Source organism: Rhyacophila brunnea, unplaced genomic scaffold, assembly GCF_057557595.1.
Source record: "Rhyacophila brunnea isolate RB1 unplaced genomic scaffold, BYU_Rbru_1.0 scaffold_1, whole genome shotgun sequence".
Classification (NCBI taxonomy): domain Eukaryota; kingdom Metazoa; phylum Arthropoda; class Insecta; order Trichoptera; family Rhyacophilidae; genus Rhyacophila; species Rhyacophila brunnea.
In genome coordinates this window covers 51,131,781-51,156,037 of record NW_028232751.1, presented here as the reverse complement: position 1 = coordinate 51,156,037, position 24,257 = coordinate 51,131,781, and the positions used below count along the sequence as shown (strand labels likewise).

Below are 24,257 nucleotides of genomic sequence, written 5' to 3'. Positions count from 1 at the left end.
TCTTATTATTTGTAATATGTATTCTAAGTGTTAAATATAAATTTGATAAGTACAGAAATTATCAAATTTGAACACGCGATCGGCGTACGCATCGGTTTATAATGTCGTGGGTCCCAAGTTCGAATCCTGGGTCTGGCAAATACACATATTGTTAATTTTAAATTAAATTTGTGTTTGGAGTCAGAGTATTGATCCAATAGGTTGGAAAAGTAGCTAACATCCATTTCTTGTAAAAACAAAAATCCGTTAGTATAAACCTCCACTCTGTGGAGACCTATATGATCTTATTTTGATTGGAGATGGTCAAAAGAAAAAAAATGTCTTATAATAATTAATTACACGATCTTAATTATTAGGACGACGTAAGTTAGTTGGGATAAACATCCAGCTCTGACATTTTGCAATGACCGATACGGACTTAGTGCAGTACCACGTACCTACCTACTCTTAGTATCTAATATCTATATACCTACTTATATAGTTATTGATTTATGGATATAGCATGTATATCAAAGTTCGGTAGATTATATAATTGACCGTCGAACAGCCTTCTCATAGAATTGGCCCCTCTCTTTATATCATTCAACGATATGCAATGCCCTTTTCAGTTGAATTCACGATTTGGTGCAATCATCTGAGGCGTTCAATGTTAGGTCTAATATGCTGATGCGGCATAGTTAAAATACAGGACAGCGCGGATGACATAAACGTTCCTAATACATAATTGTATTATGACTGGCACAGTTATTCGATAAGCAGTCGCGGATGCGATCGGTCTCAATGGCCAGGTATTCATAGTTAGATTCAAAGTGTGGAGTGTCTGCGTATTGGGAATGTACTCGTAAAAGTGTGGGGATCCACGGTTGAAGCAAGGAGAAGCTATACGTAGAAGGTGGGGTAAATGCGGAAGCAATGCCGCCTTAAAAAACAATAATAAAATCTTTTAATAATTTAAGAATCAGAAGAAGAATGTAAGAATTTCTTCCGTAAAGCAACACCGTCAGAATGCAAGCACGGTTCTGAATAAATAAAACTAGGATTCCAAAATATCTCGATTTGTGATGAATGTTGTTCATTATGACGGTCGTCAATTAGTTGATTAATATTATGTACCTACATATTTAGGTAAAAGAATGTGATACCTACGGCATAATCGTAAGATACAATTATTATGATTTCAGGTGAAATATCATTCTTAATTAGGCGTTACAGGTATCTCGTGGCGGGAGCCACGAGACCCGGAGATATATCGAGGTGACTGGCGATACCCTAAGCTCTGATGCTGGAGCGTAACAGGGTTGCAGTAAGTAGAAAAGGACAACATTACATAGTGATACCAACTTACTCCATTAAAATACGATATTAAATTACTTATATACAATCGCTCGGTATATGTATTTAAAAGAAAAGCTGCATATCCAATAAATTCTTTTATTAAATTCTTGAAACAAAGAAACGCGGAAAATGCACGGTTGACGTTTCGTAGCGTCGCGGGCGCCTTCTATGTGCGCCTTTTTGTGAAGGCCGGATTATTGATTTTTGTCGCCGTTTATAGTGGCAAGCCTGATATTTACGGCGGATGGTGTTAGTATATCTTGAAATAAACGCATCCAGATAAAAACATGGCTGAAAATATTGATTTAAATACATATCCGCCTGGATGGGAATGTAAATTCGATCGGCGTACTGGTAAACAGTGAGTATTTCCGTTTCAATAGTTGACATTAGAGAAAATTTGACGGTAGCACGCCTAATTGCGGCTAAAAAACGATTACCGCACGGCAGGATGTAAAAATAATTGTATACAACTAGGCGCGAATAAATACGACAGAGATTATAGTTGTGCAAAAGAATTTCTTACATTACAAAGATATAATATACCTACACCAATTTAACCTTTTATGTGATTTTATATCCCCCTTTCATATTTACATGAGCTTGGATTACAATCAAAAGCATAATATTCGTATTTATTATTAGTCCAAGGTAACCTTATCTAAAATAAATATGTAGATCTAAAGTATTTTATTACAATATTCCTTTGAAAGTGTTGATGAAAATAATTACTAATCGTTTAATTTTTATCATTTGGTAATACGTAATTATTATTTATTACATCAGTTGTTCATTTTTCATTAATTAACATTTAAGACACAACAATAAAATGATAAAAAGTTACCTCTCTCAATCTTATGCGAATGATGTTTTAAATTTAAATGCTCACTAAAATTTGATAAACGGCTGTCAGGCATTGCACTCATGATGCACTTGTTCGTTTTCTAATAAAAGGGGATAATTATATTTACAGTTATTACATAAACTATCTTACGAAGATGACTACGTGGGACGACCCTCGGGTCAGATATAAGGCCCCCCAGAACCAGGGAGCTACCCATAACTATCCTTTGGATTACGTGGCACAGCAGGTAAAAAAACTATTTCCTCAAGTAGGTACAGTAAACTATTTTTAAGCCAAGAACCACCAACACAACAATCGATTTTCTTTGACAAATATGTAAAATACTTTCCATAACATCAATGAGTAAGTTTTACCGCATATTCATTGTGTTAATTCACTAAATTTCTCTTTCACCAAATTAATATTTTGTAAAAGTATACCTGCAATAATTGCTAGACATATAATTATCTTTATTTTACCACGTTTTTATTAGCTCGTATTCTTGTTTGTGCAGTACAAATCTTTTCTTGTTTGTCCAATACAAATCTTGTAATCGATTTTTAACTTACTTCCCGACTAGCTAGACATTTAAAACTTTTAGAATATATCAGAACACGATTAAAATGCATTCTTTTAATACTTTTAGCCATCTTTAAGCAGAATTAAATTCATTTTCAGTTAATTCTGTTTTGTATGAAAAGTTATTTCGACACCATTATTGGTTGTCTGGGGTCCTAGCAACTAAATTATTAATATATACGTGCGTTACTCTGGAAATCAATATGACATGTCAAAATGACATTTCAGTATTATTTCTATCAAGTACAAATTTTTTTGATCGTTGCTAGTCAAGTCAAGTTTATATGATTCAACAGAAAATTTAAAAACGTTGTATATAAAAAGTCCTTTTTATCTTGTAAGTATTTAAAAATAATAATACAAGGGATATGTTATAAATTAGATATATTAAAGTTTATTTTAAAAATTCTTTAAAAATAATTTTCGTATATAATACGCAGACTAAGTTCCAATTAAACAGCATTATAAACCATTTCAATTGGGTAGCTAGCAGTAGCGAAGTGTGGAGGTAGGCTGTTAAGATTCGCCATAAATAGTGCACATTAAACTTTGTTAGTCATATGTATTTGTTTTTATTGAACTAATACCACAATTTACAGATGGTGTTGGTTAGCTTTTAAAAATCAACAAAGCCCTGCCTAGCTAAATCATAATAGTTTTTGTATATTTTGGGTGATACAACAAAATTGTGCACACTTCTTCATTTACTTATACGTATTTGTTTTTGTTAGATTAAGAATACATCTATTAGACACATTGTTGAGTCATTTCTCAACTATACATAATCGATAAAAAATATTATTCTATCTATGAAATATCCAAAGTTATGTATGATTTAATTGCATAATTTTAGATTTTTTATAGATAGATGAGTATTTTTTCACTATTATCTATTATGGCTTGGTTTCGCAGGGTTTAATTGAATTTTAAAAACTAACCATCAACATCTGTTAATTGTAGTATTTCAATGAAAACAAATACATATGACTGACAAAATTTAATGTGCACCATTTATGGCGGAACTTAACAGCCTACTAGTAATATATTTCTTCAGTATTTGTGTATGTTCACATAAATCATATAAACAAAACTTTTAAAAGTAAGCATCCCAAAAGATTTTTCCGTTTTATTTAGTTATTTGTTGTTAAAATATTAGGCATTAGAAAAAAACTTATCTGCTTCACAGGGAAACTGTAAAAAGTATTAATAATTATAACACCACTATTAATGTACTTACTGTCTTTGAATAATCAATAATATCTATTAAGCACCAGTATTAATTATTATATAATATAATTATTGTATGTGTTTTAAATTTGATACTACCTCACAATTACCTTTTGATTCTGTAAATGTAATAATGTCGTCATAAACATCACATAGAACCTTTGACAATGCAATCAACCAATGTATGTCCATTTTGTATTGTATCTTGTCACATAGTTAAGTAGGTAGGTAAATAATTGTATTATCACTGAATTTACCTGAACATATTATGAATACCAATCCTTAATTCATAGAACTTAATGTAATAAAAAATATTTCATAATAAATGTCAATGATTAATTAAATTGAAATACGGTCATGAATGACCACATAATAATTATTATTGTCATACCTCTAATATTGTAACAATAAACATTAAAAAATACTTTATTTGAAAAATACAAACCAATATTGTTGGTTTTATCCTACTCTCTTTCTTAAAATGAATTATCTACATGCCAAATGGCTTGATGTTGTCTCAGTTTTTGTATTTTTATTATGAAAGGTTAAATCTAAAATTAGCTTGATTTTTGAGATAAATAATCATATTATATTCAGGTGAATGCAGTCCACTAAAACAAAATTGAATATGACATTTTTCCTTGAAGAGAATTGTATGTTTTTTATGCTGCATTGGGATGAAAACAGACTGGCCACGGTTCACCATATCACGTGTATCCCTATCCCTCACCGGTGCCTCTGCAGCATGCTTTTCAACCACCCCCCTATCCCTCCACTGCTTTACACTCTTCCTATAGTCCGAAAGCACTGCCCAAGCAAATTATGGTAAATACTCATTTCCTGTGTTATTTAACTGTCTTATACCATACCTCTCTTATTCAATGATATATAATTATTGTTGTAGATAGTTTGTCTACCTTTTCTGTTCCAAAGTTTGAAACCCTTTTTGAAAACCTTTATACCTACAATATTTATGAATGGTTCATTCGTATACTAATATAAACAATAATTTATTATTTTATTATAATACTTATATACTTACTGTAATTATTATAAAACATGTTTTAATATCCTTAAATAATATTATACTCTGTGACAAAAACAATAATTTTATTGATGTTACTTGAATACAATATCATCTGTTGCCAGTAAAAATATTTAGATTTCTATAATGTGTACTTTTAAATTTGATAATTTGAGACGTTGATAATAATATAGGTACTGACCGATAATAAATGAAACAATGTAACAATTCTTTTGCGTTTTAATAGCAGGAGCTTGGAGGACACTCTCATGGAAGCCCACTATCTGGAGGAAGTCCCATACTTGCAAGAGGATTGAGTTTCACTCCTAAAGGAAGTCCGGTGCCCAACCGAGTATACAGCCTTACTAATAAACCAACCGACTCCCCGATAACCCTTGCTGCAGACACAGACGCATCGGTGGCTAAAATCAGTTCAATGTTTCCAACCGTGAGCGAGACGCACATCAGAATTTTGTTAAAAAAGTAAGTTAACAACAGTTTCTTCATTCATAGTAACATCTGATAGGGACAGGGATAATCATGTGATTGAGAAAGAATGGATATTATATTGTAAAACATATTTTAGATTTTATTTAGTCGGTTGGTACAATTAGATTATATTTTGTTATGTTGGGCATACTGAATGAACTGTCAAATTTACTTATGTCAAAAGAGTGACTACAAAATTTCTTCCTATAGTTGCTTAAGCCTCAAGCCTCAATTACATTGAGCTTCTTTACGAGCTGTTTATTGGCGAATTTACAATCTGCCTGTAAAGTCGCCCAGTGTAATCATCGAATAAGCTAATAAGCAGGTTGTAAACACTCTAGTCTAGACATGCGTCGTTCTCGAACGAACGTATCTTTTAAAACTAATCTTTAGCCAGCGAACAAATCGGTCCCGAGTCACGTGGCGCTTATGTCGTTCGAGGCGAACGAGATTCGCGAGAGTGCGCGCGCAGTATAGGAAGAAACGTGGGTGCGAAGGATACGCTGCCCGGCGAACGGAATATATCGTTCGAGGCGAACGAGATTCGCGAGAGTGCGCGCGCAGTATAGGAAGAAACGTGGGTGTGAAGGATACGCTGCCCGGCGAACGGAATATATCGTTCGAGGCGAACGAGATTCGCGAGAGTGCGCGCGCAGTATAGGAAGAAACGTGGGTGCGAAGGATACGCTGCCCGGCGAACGGAATATGTCGTTCGAGGCGAACGAGATTCGCGAGAGTGCGCGCGCAGTATAGGAAGAAACGTGGGTGCGAAGGATACGCTGCCCGGCGAACGGAATATGTCGTTCGAGGCGAACGAGATTCGCGAGAGTGCGCGCGCAGTATAGGAAGAAACGTGGGTGCGAAGGATACGCTGCCCGGCGAACGGAATATATCGTTCGAGGCGAACGAGATTCGCGAGAGTGCGCGCGCAGTATAGGAAGAAACGTGGGTGCGAAGGATACGCTGCCCGGCGAACGGAATATGTCGTTCGAGGCGAACGAGATTCGCGAGAGTGCGCGCGCAGTATAGGAAGAAACGTGGGTGCGAAGGATACGCTGCCCGGCGAACGGAATATGTCGTTCGAGGCGAACGAGATTCGCGAGAGTGCGCGCGCAGTATTGGAAGAAACGTGTGGGGTTGCGACGAGATTCCGTAATTCGTACGCGCTAGTACTATACATTTTATTACAGCAACAAAAGACACAATTGACCTAATCTGTCCGAACAAATCACTATCCGTAATTAACCTATTCGGTCGGAGTCCTCATTAAGTGACTCATTTCCCATAGCTACACTCTACTGAGAAAAGTTGAAAGCCGGTCAACTTTACACGCTACACGCCGACGTGTGGGCCTACTGCGTCTGCGCAGTAGAGCGCAGTACCAACCTCCCGGTAAAAAAACGAACTACGTTCCGTCAAAATAGTCGCTGGCTTGTGGCTTCTCAGCGAATGGAAAGTTTTGTGTGTAATCATCAAATCGCAGTAGCCGAATCGCCCGCTTTTAAATTCGCCAATAAACAGCTCGTAAAGAAGCTCAATGTAATTGAGGCTTCAATGACATTGAGCTACTTTGCAAGCTGATTGTTTGGAGAATTTACAGTCTTCTTGTAAACTTGCTCAGTGTCATTATCGAACAAGCTAACAAGCAGATTATAAACAATCTACCGAGAAAAGTTTAAAGCTGGTCAACTTTACACGCTACACGCTGGCGTGTGGACCTACTGCGATAGTAGAGCGATGGTAGCAACCTCCCGGTAAAAAAACGAACTGCTCAATACATCCTGTCAAAATACTACCAAAAATGACAGTGTCAACTCGCTAGTTTGTTGGGTTCTGAGCGAGTGGAAAGTTTTGTTTGTCATCATCACAATCGCACTAGCAGACTCGCCCGCTTTTAAATTCGCCAACAAGCAGTTTGTAAAGTAGCTCAATGTCATTGAGGCTTTATACACATTTACGTGTTTCAACATTCACACTTTCTTAGTTTGTTGTTAATTTAATTCTTTATCCGTCAAGCCACGTATACAAATATTTAAAAGTTCAATCACATTTTCTTACTATGAAGATACAGGATATAACATTTGTAAGGGAAAATAAAGCTTTTTTATAGGTACTATGTATCGCATTTGAAACACAATTCTTTTTAAGGTACTACAACCGAGAAGCAGTAGTGATAAGTGCACTGCAAGTAGAAAAGCATCCGATAAGTACACCAGGCCCGTTCTCGACTCCGCCGGCTGGGGTGTCGAGATTGCAGGCAGCCGCGGCAGGAGTCTATGCGGGGGTCCATCTGGCAAGATGTGCTTCACCTACTCCCCCCTACGGCTCATCTCCGAGAGCTTCCCCCCCACTTCGTCCAAATTCCGGTAGCAGCGGGACCTATGTGGGTTCACCGCGATCTGCACCTAGGCCACACTCTTCTCCAAAAATGAAACTCAGGTGAATATATTATGTGATTATTTAATATCCATTTCATTTATTATTGTCTTGATAATATATTACTCTTGAAATTACAAATTGGCATAAATGTCTTACGTGGGCGAAGTCGATGCGAACACAATCGCGACGCGGTTTGAAACGATATAAAGCAATATTATGCGAAGCGGCAACGTCGTCCTATGTTGCCAGTATCTGTCACCAGTCGGCCGGTCGGCATCGCACATTCATCATGAACGGACGCAAAGGCTTTTAAATTTGAAAACTCATATATATTAAATACAATTAATTAATTATTATGTTTTAAATGTTTTTGATATAATATGCGTTAATTATGCATCTATAGATATAAAGCTTCATGACAGCCGCGCAAGCGAGGGAAAATTTTGACAACATCCTACACAACGAAATGTAAATTAAATAATAAAAGTAATTACTTGTAGAACCACTTATTTCAGCAACTGTCTCCTATTCACCGTGAGATAATAGACCATTATGATATCTTTTGTTTCTTTTGTCCCACAATGCAGAACGTTCTTGAATGGAACTGATTAAAATTTATACATCTGACATGATGAATGTATGATAAATGTCACTTTAGCCGCGTTCACTTTGCGCAAAAATATCAAACCAACTGATCGCGTTGCTGAAGCCCAGCACCGCTTCGTAACGCTCTCCGGATATTATCTGCACGTAGGCCACTACAGGTGGCCTTGACTGTTTGATATTGTCGAGCCGCGCCGCATTGCGATGCATTCGCATCGACTTCGCCCACGTAAGACGCCCAGTAATATCACCGTACTTACACAATAACATACCACAATGAGGCATGGGGGCAACTTATTTACGAAAGTATTATAAGCAGGGTACGTCTAATTCGTAATACTAAAATACATAATTTTGAGAACCTCAGAAACACACTTATTAGAAAAAAGTTAAAATGATTTTTTTTCCAATGGATATGCTTCTGAGGTTTTTCAAAATGATGTATTTCTATAATGAAGAATATTGAAGAATTCAGTATTGAGAAAAAAGCAGAAAAAACCTTCCGAAAATAAAAAAAAACATGATAAAAAGTTCATTGTTGCAAATTATTTTTGAGACCACAAATTAATACTCAATTGAAATTGTTTATTTTTTGAATGAAATTTGAATTATCGTTGATTACAAAATGTTTCATTTCAGGTACCTGAAAAGTGTCTTCCCGAAGGCTGAAGAGACTCTAATACTAGATATGTTAGCGGGTGCAGAAAACAATGTCCAGAGAGCCAGTGAGAAACTTATTGTAATGGGATACTTCAAACGGGAGACCGTTCCGCCAAGGCAATCCATCAACCAGAAAGATGCAGATTCACCAAAGCCACCGGTTACACCACCCAGGTTGAAAAGCATTGAAGAAAAGCAAGCATGTATGTAGATATATTATATAAAATATTTTTTGGATGCCACACATAATTTTGAAAGCACACTGCTGGTGGTGATGACTGATGATTTACATTTTAAGGTGTTTTAATTGAGGCATAGAGCTACTAAACCCGCTCTAGAGACTTTTTTGAATTTTGAGTAAATCGCGAAAAACTGTTTTGGCCATATTATGATGATTTAAGTGTAATTTTAGATGTTATATTTCTTCCGTTACATACGGAAAAGTATAATAAAATATCAAATCCAATGTATAAGCCGCATTTATTCAAATAAATGCACTTTAATTATCCCGAGAGCGGTTTTTGTCAGTCGCTACCTGACAGAGCGGCGTTTGAGGCGGATTTTTTTAAAAAGAGCGGTGTTTGGTTCACAGTGGTGCATTGTCGACAGGAAATGATAGTACAGTAGTTGGTATACATGTCAGTAAAATTCGGATATTTTCTTACTGCCGAACCCAAGCGGATAAGACCAAATACAAGCGGATAAAGATGAATCAGCGCCATCTAGTCGGTAATGAGCTGATCACAAGAATTTTGTGTTGACACGTCAGACATGATATTATCCAGGGCTTTTTTTTAAAAAAAAAAGGTGCCGGAACTCACTTCATGTCAAGCTTTTTACTAAATAAAATTATATTCAAATGTCACTTAAATGAAATTTAAAGGAGCTATGCCACGAAGCGAACAAAAAAAGGTTGATTTTTACGATAATTTTTTATTTTAGTCAAAACAAAGCTACAGAAACAATAAAATACATACATTATATTTGAAATATATTGTACAAATAAGACTAAATAAGACTAACTTTAAAATATAATTGTAAATATATATGTAATGTATTTATTTATGAACTTGAATAAAAGTTTAGAGTGATTTCCAAAGTTTTTTCCAATTCTCGTCTGATACATCATCTCGATTCCTTTTCTTAGTGTTAGAGTCTAAGGCCGAATGTCTTCCTTTAAGTAACCACCTATCAACATATTTTGAAGGATCGAAAAGTGTCAAGGGTGGTCCCACGAGTTTGATGAACAAGAGTGCCGAAACTGTTTTAGTGTTTAACGAAGCTCTTGTTGGGGTAATAATAAGATTCATTTGCGAAAACCCCCGTTCACATTCACTTGAAGAAATGGGAATAGAATTCAGAGCATATACCAAACGCAAAAGTTTTTCAGAATATGTCTTTTCGAGAATGTATTCGCGAAATCCACGAATCATTTCTCGTTCATCTAGTTGTAGCCTGATCGAAATGTTTCTAATTTCCATCTCTCCAAATGTCAACCGATTATCAATGTCTTCAGGCCAATATTTTTGGTCAAGTACGCGAGCCCAAAGTGCAAACTCAACATCTTTATTATCTAGCAGCCTTTTTTCAATTGACGTTTTCAACGTGGAATAAAATATTTTCGGATCAATAGGAGGATCATTTTTAGAAACTTTTTCGTGAAGTAAAACTCCACGAAAATGCAGATTGCTTATAGCAGCTGCAGCACATTTATAATAGGGTCCAAAATTCTGTTTTCTTTCTTCAAAAACTTGAACGAGTTCATTTATTTTTCGATTTGCAATGTAAAGGTTCACATTGCGATTTTGTAGGTCCAAACTAAGTTCCGACAATTCTTGGAGAGCGTCGCACATCAATGCTAGATCCAATAACAATGCTGTTGATGTTATTTTGTTCTTTAAGCCACTGTAAGTACACTTGTCATTTTTATCTCTTGTAGGGTCATTCATCGCTTCTTCAAAATGACGCACAAGGGATTCATAATTATTCCACACAGCCGAAACTGAACGAAAACTAGATGCCACCCATCGGGTACTTAAAACTCTTCCGATTTTCAGTACCTCAACGCCTAGTGATTCTGCACATAAATGCAACTCTCTATTATTTTTCGGCGACGCGTGGTATAAAACATAAAGTTTATCAATAAATGATTTGAATCTATTGATCCCTGAAATTTTTTTTACAACATCACTTACTGATAATTCTAATCTGTGATTAGTACAATGCCAAACTATAATTGAAGGAAATTTTTCTGTCAGCAATTTTTTCACTCCATTTTTAGAACCTAACATCACAGCAGCGCCGTCGCATGCAACCGAAACTAAATATTTTTTTAAATATTCTTCTGTCATCCCATATAAATCAAGAGATTGGAGTAATGATTCAAATATTCCTTTTGCCGTTACGTCTTTAAGTTCAATCAAATCCAAAAACAAATTAATTGGTGAATTCATTCCAACACTTTCGACACAGCATCGAACATACACAATGAGGGTGGTTTTTTGGCTTATGGTGGTAGACTCATCAATTATCAAAGAAATTATATTTTTCGATTGAACAATTTCTTTGAAAACATTTTTTCGCATTTCATCACATATATGATTTACAATGTTAACACATGCGTTAGTGGAATGGAGAATATGACCCATTTCGATCCCATTTAGTTCTTGGAGATTAATTTCACTTTCAAACATATTGAATGATTGATTTTCCTTAGCTACTTTATATGCAGTTCGAAAAATGTTTGCTGTTATTACTTTTTCGCGAGATAACGATTTTAAAAAAGTATTTTCAATCTGCTTTTTTTTGGCTTCAGAAATGATTTTTAACGCTGCTTTGTGTGCAATAGATCCTCTGTGATCGAAATTTTTTTTTCGAAGTGACCCCAATTGTAGCTTCCTCTCTTTCCCAGAATACGTGATTTCATTATTGGCCCATTCTTTGGATATTTTCATTCCCATTGTCGTTTCAGTTCCAAGAGTTCGAACGTTTCTGCAAATTGTGCAGCCAAGTTTCATTTTGTGTACGTTCAACCATTCGTTTTTTGAGCAAAAATCGTTTTTTTGATCTAATGACCAGCAGTCTGGCCAATCGTTTTGAGTTCGACCTTGATCCCCGAGATCAGCTAGAGATGATTCAGGAACATCTACATGTACCGATATTTCCATATCTTCTGTCATCGTTTCTGTTTTGAGCTTTTTATTTGCGGAATCGGCGCCGCTGCCGGTGGTTGAGAAGTAACAGGAAATTTTTTTCATATTTAAACTTGGGGTTGCACTAAATAATATATAAAATAGTTGCACAACACGTAATCGTAACACAAACTGACTAAACAAACGTAAATAACAATATACGCAGATGCTGCCATGCGATAAACGTCAAACTGTCAAAATCATAATACGCAGCATACGTATGAAGCTAGTTACATACGCATGTTTGCTATTTAAACTATACGGTTACTTCACTAACACTAACACGCCAACATTCAAAATGGCTTCCACCTGTACCTTATTTTATCATTTTAACGAATTATTATTGTAATTACTTAAGCGCAAATATTTTTTCGTTTAATTGATTTTGAAATAAAACCGTGAAAAAAGGTGCCGGAACGCCGTTCCACCGCGTTAAATGGAAAAAAAAGCCCTGTATATATGTGTATTTTCTATTGTGTGTGCGGATCATCAACGCATCTTTGCAGGGTTGGTGTCATCCAGTGCGGTAAATATACACCCCCCCCCCCACGAACACCCACATTCAATTTCTTTTTTAATGACATAGTTTAAAATTTAAGTCAAAGTTCGACGAATTCGAACGCATAATAGGTATTTGGGAATATCTGTGTATTTAGATATGTGATTATGATATTATGAATATCTTGTACAGAAAATGTAGAATCTTTTATTTTTATAGCCAATAATAGTATATTATCGATTAACACTTTGACTTAATCGCAACAGATTTTTTGCGCTCAGCGATCTCAATCCTATTCTTTCGTTATTCAGGTGTTTCCGTCATTATTTTCAAAAGTAGGTACACCTATTTTCAGCCAAGCCAATTATGCAGCCAAGTTTCATTTTGTGTACGTTCAACCATTCGTTTTTTGAGCAAAAATCGTTTTTTTGATCTAATGACCAGCAGTCTGGCCAATCGTTTTGAGTTCGACCTTGATCCCCGAGATCAGCTAGAGATGATTCAGGAACATCTACATGTACCGATATTTCCATATCTTCTGTCATCGTTTCTGTTTTGAGCTTTTTATTTGCGGAATCGGCGCCGCTGCCGGTGGTTGAGAAGTAACAGGAAATTTTTTTCATATTTAAACTTGGGGTTGCACTAAATAATATATAAAATAGTTGCACAACACGTAATCGTAACACAAACTGACTAAACAAACGTAAATAACAATATACGCAGATGCTGCCATGCGATAAACGTCAAACTGTCAAAATCATAATACGCAGCATACGTATGAAGCTAGTTACATACGCATGTTTGCTATTTAAACTATACGGTTACTTCACTAACACTAACACGCCAACATTCAAAATGGCTTCCACCTGTACCTTATTTTATCATTTTAACGAATTATTATTGTAATTACTTAAGCGCAAATATTTTTTCGTTTAATTGATTTTGAAATAAAACCGTGAAAAAAGGTGCCGGAACGCCGTTCCACCGCGTTAAATGGAAAAAAAAGCCCTGTATATATGTGTATTTTCTATTGTGTGTGCGGATCATCAACGCATCTTTGCAGGGTTGGTGTCATCCAGTGCGGTAAATATACACCCCCCCCCCCACGAACACCCACATTCAATTTCTTTTTTAATGACATAGTTTAAAATTTAAGTCAAAGTTCGACGAATTCGAACGCATAATAGGTATTTGGGAATATCTGTGTATTTAGATATGTGATTATGATATTATGAATATCTTGTACAGAAAATGTAGAATCTTTTATTTTTATAGCCAATAATAGTATATTATCGATTAACACTTTGACTTAATCGCAACAGATTTTTTGCGCTCAGCGATCTCAATCCTATTCTTTCGTTATTCAGGTGTTTCCGTCATTATTTTCAAAAGTAGGTACACCTATTTTCAGCCAAGCCAATTATGCAGCCAAGTTTCATTTTGTGTACGTTCAACCATTCGTTTTTTGAGCAAAAATCGTTTTTTTGATCTAATGACCAGCAGTCTGGCCAATCGTTTTGAGTTCGACCTTGATCCCCGAGATCAGCTAGAGATGATTCAGGAACATCTACATGTACCGATATTTCCATATCTTCTGTCATCGTTTCTGTTTTGAGCTTTTTATTTGCGGAATCGGCGCCGCTGCCGGTGGTTGAGAAGTAACAGGAAATTTTTTTCATATTTAAACTTGGGGTTGCACTAAATAATATATAAAATAGTTGCACAACACGTAATCGTAACACAAACTGACTAAACAAACGTAAATAACAATATACGCAGATGCTGCCATGCGATAAACGTCAAACTGTCAAAATCATAATACGCAGCATACGTATGAAGCTAGTTACATACGCATGTTTGCTATTTAAACTATACGGTTACTTCACTAACACTAACACGCCAACATTCAAAATGGCTTCCACCTGTACCTTATTTTATCATTTTAACGAATTATTATTGTAATTACTTAAGCGCAAATATTTTTTCGTTTAATTGATTTTGAAATAAAACCGTGAAAAAAGGTGCCGGAACGCCGTTCCACCGCGTTAAATGGAAAAAAAAGCCCTGTATATATGTGTATTTTCTATTGTGTGTGCGGATCATCAACGCATCTTTGCAGGGTTGGTGTCATCCAGTGCGGTAAATATACACCCCCCCCCCCCACGAACACCCACATTCAATTTCTTTTTTAATGACATAGTTTAAAATTTAAGTCAAAGTTCGACGAATTCGAACGCATAATAGGTATTTGGGAATATCTGTGTATTTAGATATGTGATTATGATATTATGAATATCTTGTACAGAAAATGTAGAATCTTTTATTTTTATAGCCAATAATAGTATATTATCGATTAACACTTTGACTTAATCGCAACAGATTTTTTGCGCTCAGCGATCTCAATCCTATTCTTTCGTTATTCAGGTGTTTCCGTCATTATTTTCAAAAGTAGGTACACCTATTTTCAGCCAAGCCAATTATGCAGCCAAGTTTCATTTTGTGTACGTTCAACCATTCGTTTTTTGAGCAAAAATCGTTTTTTTGATCTAATGACCAGCAGTCTGGCCAATCGTTTTGAGTTCGACCTTGATCCCCGAGATCAGCTAGAGATGATTCAGGAACATCTACATGTACCGATATTTCCATATCTTCTGTCATCGTTTCTGTTTTGAGCTTTTTATTTGCGGAATCGGCGCCGCTGCCGGTGGTTGAGAAGTAACAGGAAATTTTTTTCATATTTAAACTTGGGGTTGCACTAAATAATATATAAAATAGTTGCACAACACGTAATCGTAACACAAACTGACTAAACAAACGTAAATAACAATATACGCAGATGCTGCCATGCGATAAACGTCAAACTGTCAAAATCATAATACGCAGCATACGTATGAAGCTAGTTACATACGCATGTTTGCTATTTAAACTATACGGTTACTTCACTAACACTAACACGCCAACATTCAAAATGGCTTCCACCTGTACCTTATTTTATCATTTTAACGAATTATTATTGTAATTACTTAAGCGCAAATATTTTTTCGTTTAATTGATTTTGAAATAAAACCGTGAAAAAAGGTGCCGGAACGCCGTTCCACCGCGTTAAATGGAAAAAAAAGCCCTGTATATATGTGTATTTTCTATTGTGTGTGCGGATCATCAACGCATCTTTGCAGGGTTGGTGTCATCCAGTGCGGTAAATATACACCCCCCCCCCCACGAACACCCACATTCAATTTCTTTTTTAATGACATAGTTTAAAATTTAAGTCAAAGTTCGACGAATTCGAACGCATAATAGGTATTTGGGAATATCTGTGTATTTAGATATGTGATTATGATATTATGAATATCTTGTACAGAAAATGTAGAATCTTTTATTTTTATAGCCAATAATAGTATATTATCGATTAACACTTTGACTTAATCGCAACAGATTTTTTGCGCTCAGCGATCTCAATCCTATTCTTTCGTTATTCAGGTGTTTCCGTCATTATTTTCAAAAGTAGGTACACCTATTTTCAGCCAAGCCAATTATGCAGCCAAGTTTCATTTTGTGTACGTTCAACCATTCGTTTTTTGAGCAAAAATCGTTTTTTTGATCTAATGACCAGCAGTCTGGCCAATCGTTTTGAGTTCGACCTTGATCCCCGAGATCAGCTAGAGATGATTCAGGAACATCTACATGTACCGATATTTCCATATCTTCTGTCATCGTTTCTGTTTTGAGCTTTTTATTTGCGGAATCGGCGCCACTGCCGGTGGTTGAGAAGTAACAGGAAATTTTTTTCATATTTAAACTTGGGGTTGCACTAAATAATTTATAAAATAGTTGCACAACACGTAATCGTAACACAAACTGACTAAACAAACGTAAATAACAATATACGCAGATGCTGCCATGCGATAAACGTCAAACTGTCAAAATCATAATACGCAGCATACGTATGAAGCTAGTTACATACGCATGTTTGCTATTTAAACTATACGGTTACTTCACTAACACTAACACGCCAACATTCAAAATGGCTTCCACCTGTACCTTATTTTATCATTTTAACGAATTATTATTGTAATTACTTAAGCGCAAATATTTTTTCGTTTAATTGATTTTGAAATAAAACCGTGAAAAAAGGTGCCGGAACGCCGTTCCACCGCGTTAAATGGAAAAAATAGCCCTGATATTATCAAATAACCTACAATCATATTAGTCATGTCAATACGATTGCAGCAAAACAGTCGGATCTTGCATCTCAATTCTCAATATGTAAAATTGACATAAACGAGGGACTGTTAAAAGATATCAACTTTTGACAGTTCAGACATTTAACTTTTCTACATAATTAACCGCCAGAATAGGTATAGTGATAAATGTGACATATACATATAGCTCTTTTTTGATGTTAACCTTATCACTGCCAGCCAATTTTTACTAGGTGGATACTTGTAGGCCAGCTATTTTCGGAATATAATAAATCCCTTAAAAAATATGAAATAGGAACAGAATGATGAATATTTGTGAAAACTTACCAACACAACATGTTTATCGAGTTTATCGTGAATATTTTCACACTAAAATGATAAATATTGTTTAGAAAATATAAACAGAATGTTTATTCAGAAGTTATGACGTTTACAAGAACCCGCGAGTTAACTCGTCTGTGGCCTGATGCGACATACATGGTTCGGTGAGTTAACTCGTCTGTGGCACAGATCAGGTTTTAAGTGATGTATTTAGAATAGGCCTGCAGATCTAAATCGTTAAAAAGAAAGTATTGTATTGAAAGGATATTTTTTAAAATTGATTGGATAAATTGACAATTTTTGCTTGAATACTTTCTTCTAATTTTATGGTTGTTTTTAATAAGTTGTTACTTTCTTTTAATATTCCTATTAAGGAGATTTTTGAACTCATGATCAACTTACTTATCTTTTTACATTCTATTCGTCTTTTTGAGCAATTAAAAATATCTTGAATTCTTTTTTAATGATTTTAAAAATAATGTAGGTATAATGCGCATGTTGACAGGAGAATAATTTAAAGAAGTGTTCAGTGCTCGAAATGGAAAAGTTTACGAACCGGAGCGCTTGACAAATTTTCTGAAGATAATTACATAATCATCAAATCGAATGTGTATTTTATAAAAACAAGTGTGTCAGATTTTGTATTCTATGGCCTATCTAGCTCAGACGGTCAACATATTTTTTCCACGAGACGGAGCGATAATTTTACAAATTTCACGAGCCGGAACGGCGCTCCGGTGCGTTCCGTTCCATTTCGAGCCCTGGAAGTGTTATAACCATGAATATATTCTGTTGAAACAAGACACGTCATGTACTTTTTATCAAAATGTTTAAAATAATAATATTTTGTAATAAGTATAAAAATATTTCATTTGATTATCACAAATGTTGATTCGCTTAATGATAAAATATAGGGCATCATAATGACACAGATCTCTTTCCTACAATTGTTTGGGCTTAGAACCCTAAATATCCCGAATTCTTCATTTTGGACCTTTACTATCTTAGAATATTATTTTTACCATTTTAGTATGTAACCTGATTTTTACCATTTTGTTTCCAGTAAAATGTCAACTTCAAAAGAAATACTGCAGTATACCAGAGAGGGTGGTATCGATTGCTTTGGAGAGTGTCGACTGGAGCGAAGAAAGAGCGGAACAAATTTTATCAGTGGTTTTACAAGAAGATGCCGTCAATAAAAATGCCAAAGAGGCAGAACTTGAAACAACGTCGGAATCTCAAAGAGAGTAAGTATTTAACAGCATATAGAATTATCTGCATTGCGGGGCGGGGTACGTTTGTTATCTTGAAATTAATAAATTTTCTCATCAGAATTTTGCTGTTGCGAATGTTATTATTTACTATTTCTATGATGGCGATAATAACATGTTTTGTTCATTTTCTAATAAGTAGTTCATAACGTAACCTAAAAAAAAATTTTTTTTTGAAAGTTGGTTCAAAATATTTTCCTACAATGAGTATAATTTTGACAAAAGTGTAGATTTCGATAATCAAAGAAATGTTTGACATAGAAGTTAGTGGTATTAAATTTAATGCGTATTTAAAATGACATGTCTGTTTCCAAAAATCTAACAAAAAATATATACCTACATACATATTATTCTATGTGTAATTTCACATCAATATTATTATTACAATGATCTATCAATAATTTCCAAAATCAGATAATACATACTATATGAAAGGAATGATAGAAAACTTAATTAAATTTATTAAAGTGACACAAATAAATACAGATATGGATAATTTTATTTTGTTGGTATTTATTGCAATACAGGGTTTTACGATTCATAAAAATTGGTACATTCTGTAATACAATATGATGGACAAAATATAACCATATGCGGTTGAACCAACTAAACGTCATTTTGAATTGTGGACGTCTTGTCGGTATATATTTGGAAAAAGACTCCTCACATGACCTCTAAAGGTCCTGGCCTTTCATCCGTGGCTCTGGGTTCGATTCCCGGTAGGGTTGCAATATATTTATGTAATTTTCTTAAAGCCTGGGGGTTTGTGATTGTTTCACTTCTATACTAACTGCATTCTGTTTCATTACACTACTGTCGTTAGGCTACATTGGCTGTTGTAGTGTTAAAAAGAATATACTTATATTAATATGTAATATGTAAATGACTGAATCATATAGAATGTCATCTAACAATTCAAAATGATATATGAAATAAGTACATAGGTATTATTATAATATTGACCATTATTTTTTCCCCACTAAATTAAGAATCTTGGTTGTATTGAAATAGATATAAATAATTAATTATATTTGGCGCGTTGGAATAATATAATTTTAATTACAATATTTATATAATAATATTGCTCAATAATTGTTCAAACTTCTACTTATAGCATTTTCTATTGGTTTAATTTTATTGCTATACAATGTGTTTTAAATAATGTAGTGTTCAAGGTATAAATGAAATAATGTTGACACAGTGTTTAATTGATTTTGGTTGTGGCTGAAAACTGAATATCGTCTCTGTTCTGGCATAACACACTAACTGGAGAATACTAGTTTTGAGTAATTTGACTTTGAAGTTGTTAAAATGTTTGAAATGGTCTATCATGTGAGTTTATTAAGTAATCGTAAAAAGGATGACTTTAAAATAAAGACTGTTTATTTTTTAAAAGTAAGTAAGTAAGTAAACGGTAAAGTTTGAAATAAGGAACATTTTGGTATAACTAACTCAATATGTCATTTTTTCGAATTAGTGCCTTCTGCCAGAACAGTGACGATATCTAATATCATAAAAATAGGAGTGACGATTTACTGACTTGTTGACAATATAATTATGAACATTTTTGAATTAAGAAATATTTTATTGTGTTATTGATAACAATTAATGGATATATTACAAGAATAGTATTCCTAAAGATCAATGGCCAAATGCAAAGATGATGACGTTAAGTTAGAATAAATTAACCTAACTAGGACGTTCTCATAAGAATAATTAGTAATAATATGTCGCTAATTTTTCTGACTATCCCTAAGTCAAAGTAAGGTTATGTGTTTGCTTAGGGTCACTTAAGTATGATTATGCATTTATTTGGCCTCAAGTACTTTATTAGTACATGACATTATTCTGAAAGAAATGTCATTTTTACTAATTATTGTTATGAGTTGTTAAATTTCAGAAATTTATTTAGAATTACATTTATTTATTACGTTAAAAAAATAGTCATGTGGTACCAATGACACGATTTTACAATTTATAATATTATTTTTGATTCTTTTTCGTCCCACTGCTTTTTTTTTCTAGGATGTGTCATAACGCTTAGAAAAAAAAGCATGTGAGTTGATTGGAATCAAAGATGGTGCTTTGCGGTTGCGAGGTTCTATTTTTATTCTATGTGACAAGCATGCTGCTTCTTTCTGAGTGTTATGTTAAAATAATGATGGAAAGAGATAGCATATCGTCATTGCTCTTACACAAGCTCATATTTATTTTCCTATATCAAGTTATTTAATCTTGTGTTTGTTACAGTTACTGGTGATTGTTTTAATGCTTTAATTTTATTCTCGAATATAAAAAAGCCTAAAATTATCAATGATCCTCAATTTAGAGCTAGTGTTAGAACAACAATGATATGAGGCATGCATTCGAATATAATGATTTAATTATTTTAATGATTTTCTTTCAACTGAAAGCAACGCAATACCATTTATTAAAAAAAAAAATCCGTTGTGCTTAGCTTTCAGGTTTATGAATTTTGCTTGTTAATTATTTGAGATGAAATGAGGCAAAGTTTATGTTTTATTTTTTGCCAATACTAGTACAACTTCATCCACCAAAATAGCCGCTTTACCAGCACAGTCTCCCGTGCAAGTGGCACCAGCACAGCTTGTTGAATTGCCGCCAAATGGGATCGCTTCGCATCTGCCAAACCATTTGGAAAAATCGAACCGCCGACACAAGAGCAAGAAAGAAACTGCAAAGTACGCACCATTCATGCATCCACTATTTTTTGCACCTTAGTTGATTTGAAACTCTCATCTGCAAACTCTTCTCACTGTTAATTTAACTATTTGTTGCACATAAAACTGTCCTTTAGTTTTGTTTGCTGCTTTACCAAACTGTAAATGTAATTTTAATTTAATTAACTCTTTTTAGTTGTTCGAATAATTTTAAAATCATATTTAACAGTAATAACGTACGGTGATTGCATCAATAAAATGCGCCATCTATTTCAAGACGCTGTATTTATACTAAATGAACTAAGGCCCGTTTCAGACGGGACACCAGTGTCGCGCTCGTATATAATAAGGAAGCCTTTGTATTCGAATAAAGGGGCCTTTGTATTATGTTTATGAACGCCCCAAAGCTAATGAGTCAACGCATGTCTGGTACACTTTTCCGTTGGCCGCTATATTCTCAAGCCGCCGATACACTTGTTTTAATGTTCTAATTTATAAAGTTAAATTATGCGATGATTCATTAGCTCTGGGGCGTTCATAAACATAATACAAAGGCCCCTTTATTCGAATACAAAGGTCTCCTATATTATATACGAGCGCGACACCAGTGTCCCGTCTGAAACGGGGGTAAGAGCCACAAACTAATCTTGACGACTCTTGTTGTCATAAAAAAATTATTATTGTTAAGATGATTCTTTTTAGGCTTCCAGAATCATTAAGTCAATTTATTGTCTCTTTATTCATGTTAGTGCAATGTAGTCAAATATTTATGAGAACTATTTTAATATTTATAATAAACATGATTTATTTTCTATAGAGCTATGATACCATCGCCTTCTGACACTGTGCCATCCTACAAATCGCAATATTTGACAAAATCAAAGGGACCCAATCCATTGGTAATGAAGGGCGCGCAAGATCAACTTCTACTGTAAGTAATGAACTTATCTTTTCTTATATCACTTTACAAGAATGTTGAAACTCTTCAATATTAGGTATTTTATCTAGAATCAAATTCTTTTAAATCATGAATGAAGTAGAATAAAGCATTAGCTCCATAGAAAAATTTAAAGGTTTTATTTATATTTTAACGTTTTTCTATTCTCACCAACATATTAAGTAATGTGGTTGGGTTTGGTAAAAAAATATGAATGAAAATAATAAGTAAAATAGTAACAACTTTCGCACTATGCCATTTCATTATCTTTTGATAACATTCATTTGGTTAAAAAACAGTTGTGCTGTATTTCAATAGCATTTTGCAGCTATAGGGTACTGAAACCTAGTTGTTGTCTTACAATACTTAAAGAAATCACCAAATGATAAACATTTCCAACTGAAGGATGATTACATATGAGTTGTTGCAATCTGTCCATGTCCCCCACATCCTGAAGCGGGCCTCCAGGCCAAGGTCTTTGGCGGGCCCCCCTATCTATCACTAAGGTTAAAGGCAGGCGTTCTACAGTAACATTTTCCAAATAGTGTTCAAGTAAAATTAAGAGTATTTTGTGTATTGTTTAGCGATTTTTAGTATTTTTTAATACATTCACTTGAATTATTGAATTGTCGAGTATCGACACACATCGCATAATCACATGTTTTAAAACAATAATTGACATTAACATTTGAAGTAAATTAGTGAAATACTTTTTTACTATTAAGGCCGATTTGTGATATGTATTTATCTCACTTATCTGGTCGACTTGCCACGCCAGGCCCCCAGACTAGAGTCCTGTCAACCCCACCCATGGATCTGTCTTACCCATAAGTGGGTATCATGTGCGAATAGTCTAATGGTCCTTATAATCAGATGCTCATGTGTGTCATCCGCATCGAGCATCTTCTTTGGAATGTCAAAGCCACATATCTGTCGTAGGTGTTACGCCCATCTATGTATGAGTATTTTTTTTTTATTTGCTCTTTAATCCTATGTGGATCTGGGCCGCCTCACGAAGAGGTTTATTAACAGATTAACAGATGTTAGTCAATTGGTCTAGGTATAAGGCACAAATACACATTGAAATACGACATGTGAATTTTTGCCAGACCTGGGATTCTAACCCGGGACCCACGACATTATAAGCTTGACGTGTAGCTGCTCGGTCATCGTTGGCCAATATTTTTTAGGTTTTATTTTATTCTTTCCCGAGGTATGACCTCTTAGGTGTGAGCCTGGCTTAAGCTAAAATAGTTAAACGTAGAATAGAGAAACTTAGAAAAAGTAGTTACTATGAATAATTATAATTATAATTGATTAGCCATTGTAATAATATTATTAATTACCTATATTGCATCTTGAGGGTCTTTATTGTATAGATACTATTGAGTGATGCCATCTATGAGGAATGTATTATAACTTTTTAATAACTGTTCGCATCACCTTAGGAAAAAAAAGAAAAGTTAGATGTCACTTCATTTATAACAGAATCTTTTTAAGTACCTTATGAATGTATTTTGGTTTTAATGTTTCTTTATGGGAAAGCTAAGTGATGAATCTTATTATTGAACAGAGTTGACTATATTACATGGAATGGTGCCAATCCAGAGCTCAAATGCGGACCGACAGTGATCACGAAAGGTTCAATGAAAGTCGCCAAAGATGCAAGTGGCGACAAGTCGCCAAAACCTCGAGGAACCAACAAAGACCTTTGCAAAGGTCCATCGGGAATCGCCAAGGGGAGTATTTTCCAAAGCATCAATGGCCCGAATAATCTTCCGCAGATGAAAGTAGGAGGAGAATAAAAAAAATGTCCATGTGAAAGTTTTATTAATTGATATTTGAAAGCCAAAGATAATACTTACTAAATTTTGTAGAATAATTTATTTTGTGATGATAAATCTATTCCGGACAATTATTTTTATGTACTTTATTGTCGATTATATTGTTTATGTCATATCCTTATGGCAGTGGCGAAGACTGCCTCTTAGACGAAGGTAAACAATTTTTTGAAT

The 24,257-nt window shown here is 34.5% G+C and overlaps 1 protein-coding gene and 1 long non-coding RNA gene across 3 annotated transcripts in view; both read left to right on the top strand.

The window, feature by feature from the left end:
• The window catches only part of LOC147079918 (uncharacterized), a 183,545-nt gene that overhangs the window by 29,662 nt on the left and 129,626 nt on the right, over positions 1-24,257 (top strand). The gene's annotated exons all lie outside the window — the stretch shown is intronic.
• Positions 1,578-24,056, top strand: LOC147079919 (uncharacterized). 2 transcript variants are annotated; one of them, XM_085946991.1, is made up of 10 exons: positions 1,578-1,696; positions 2,309-2,426; positions 4,673-4,810; positions 5,260-5,492; positions 7,647-7,937; positions 9,120-9,343; positions 18,417-18,600; positions 21,165-21,326; positions 22,123-22,236; positions 23,816-24,056. In XM_085946991.1, exons 1-10 carry the CDS (start codon positions 1,623-1,625, stop codon positions 24,045-24,047), a joined length of 1,770 nt encoding a protein of 589 aa, XP_085803117.1. In that variant the 5' UTR covers positions 1,578-1,622; the 3' UTR covers positions 24,048-24,056. The 2 variants fall into 2 exon arrangements, with proteins under 2 accessions (XP_085803117.1, XP_085803108.1); XM_085946982.1 differs by having other exon boundaries at positions 5,257-5,492.

Coding starts and splice junctions, on each gene's coding strand:
- LOC147079919 (XM_085946982.1), top strand. CDS start 1,623: ATGGCTGAAAATATTGATTTAAATACATATCCGCCTGGATGGGAATGT. Junction 18,601..21,164: donor ACGTCGGAATCTCAAAGAGA/GTAAGTATTTAA, acceptor TGCCAATACTAG/TACAACTTCATCCACCAAAA. Junction 22,237..23,815: donor GCGCAAGATCAACTTCTACT/GTAAGTAATGAA, acceptor ATTATTGAACAG/AGTTGACTATATTACATGGA.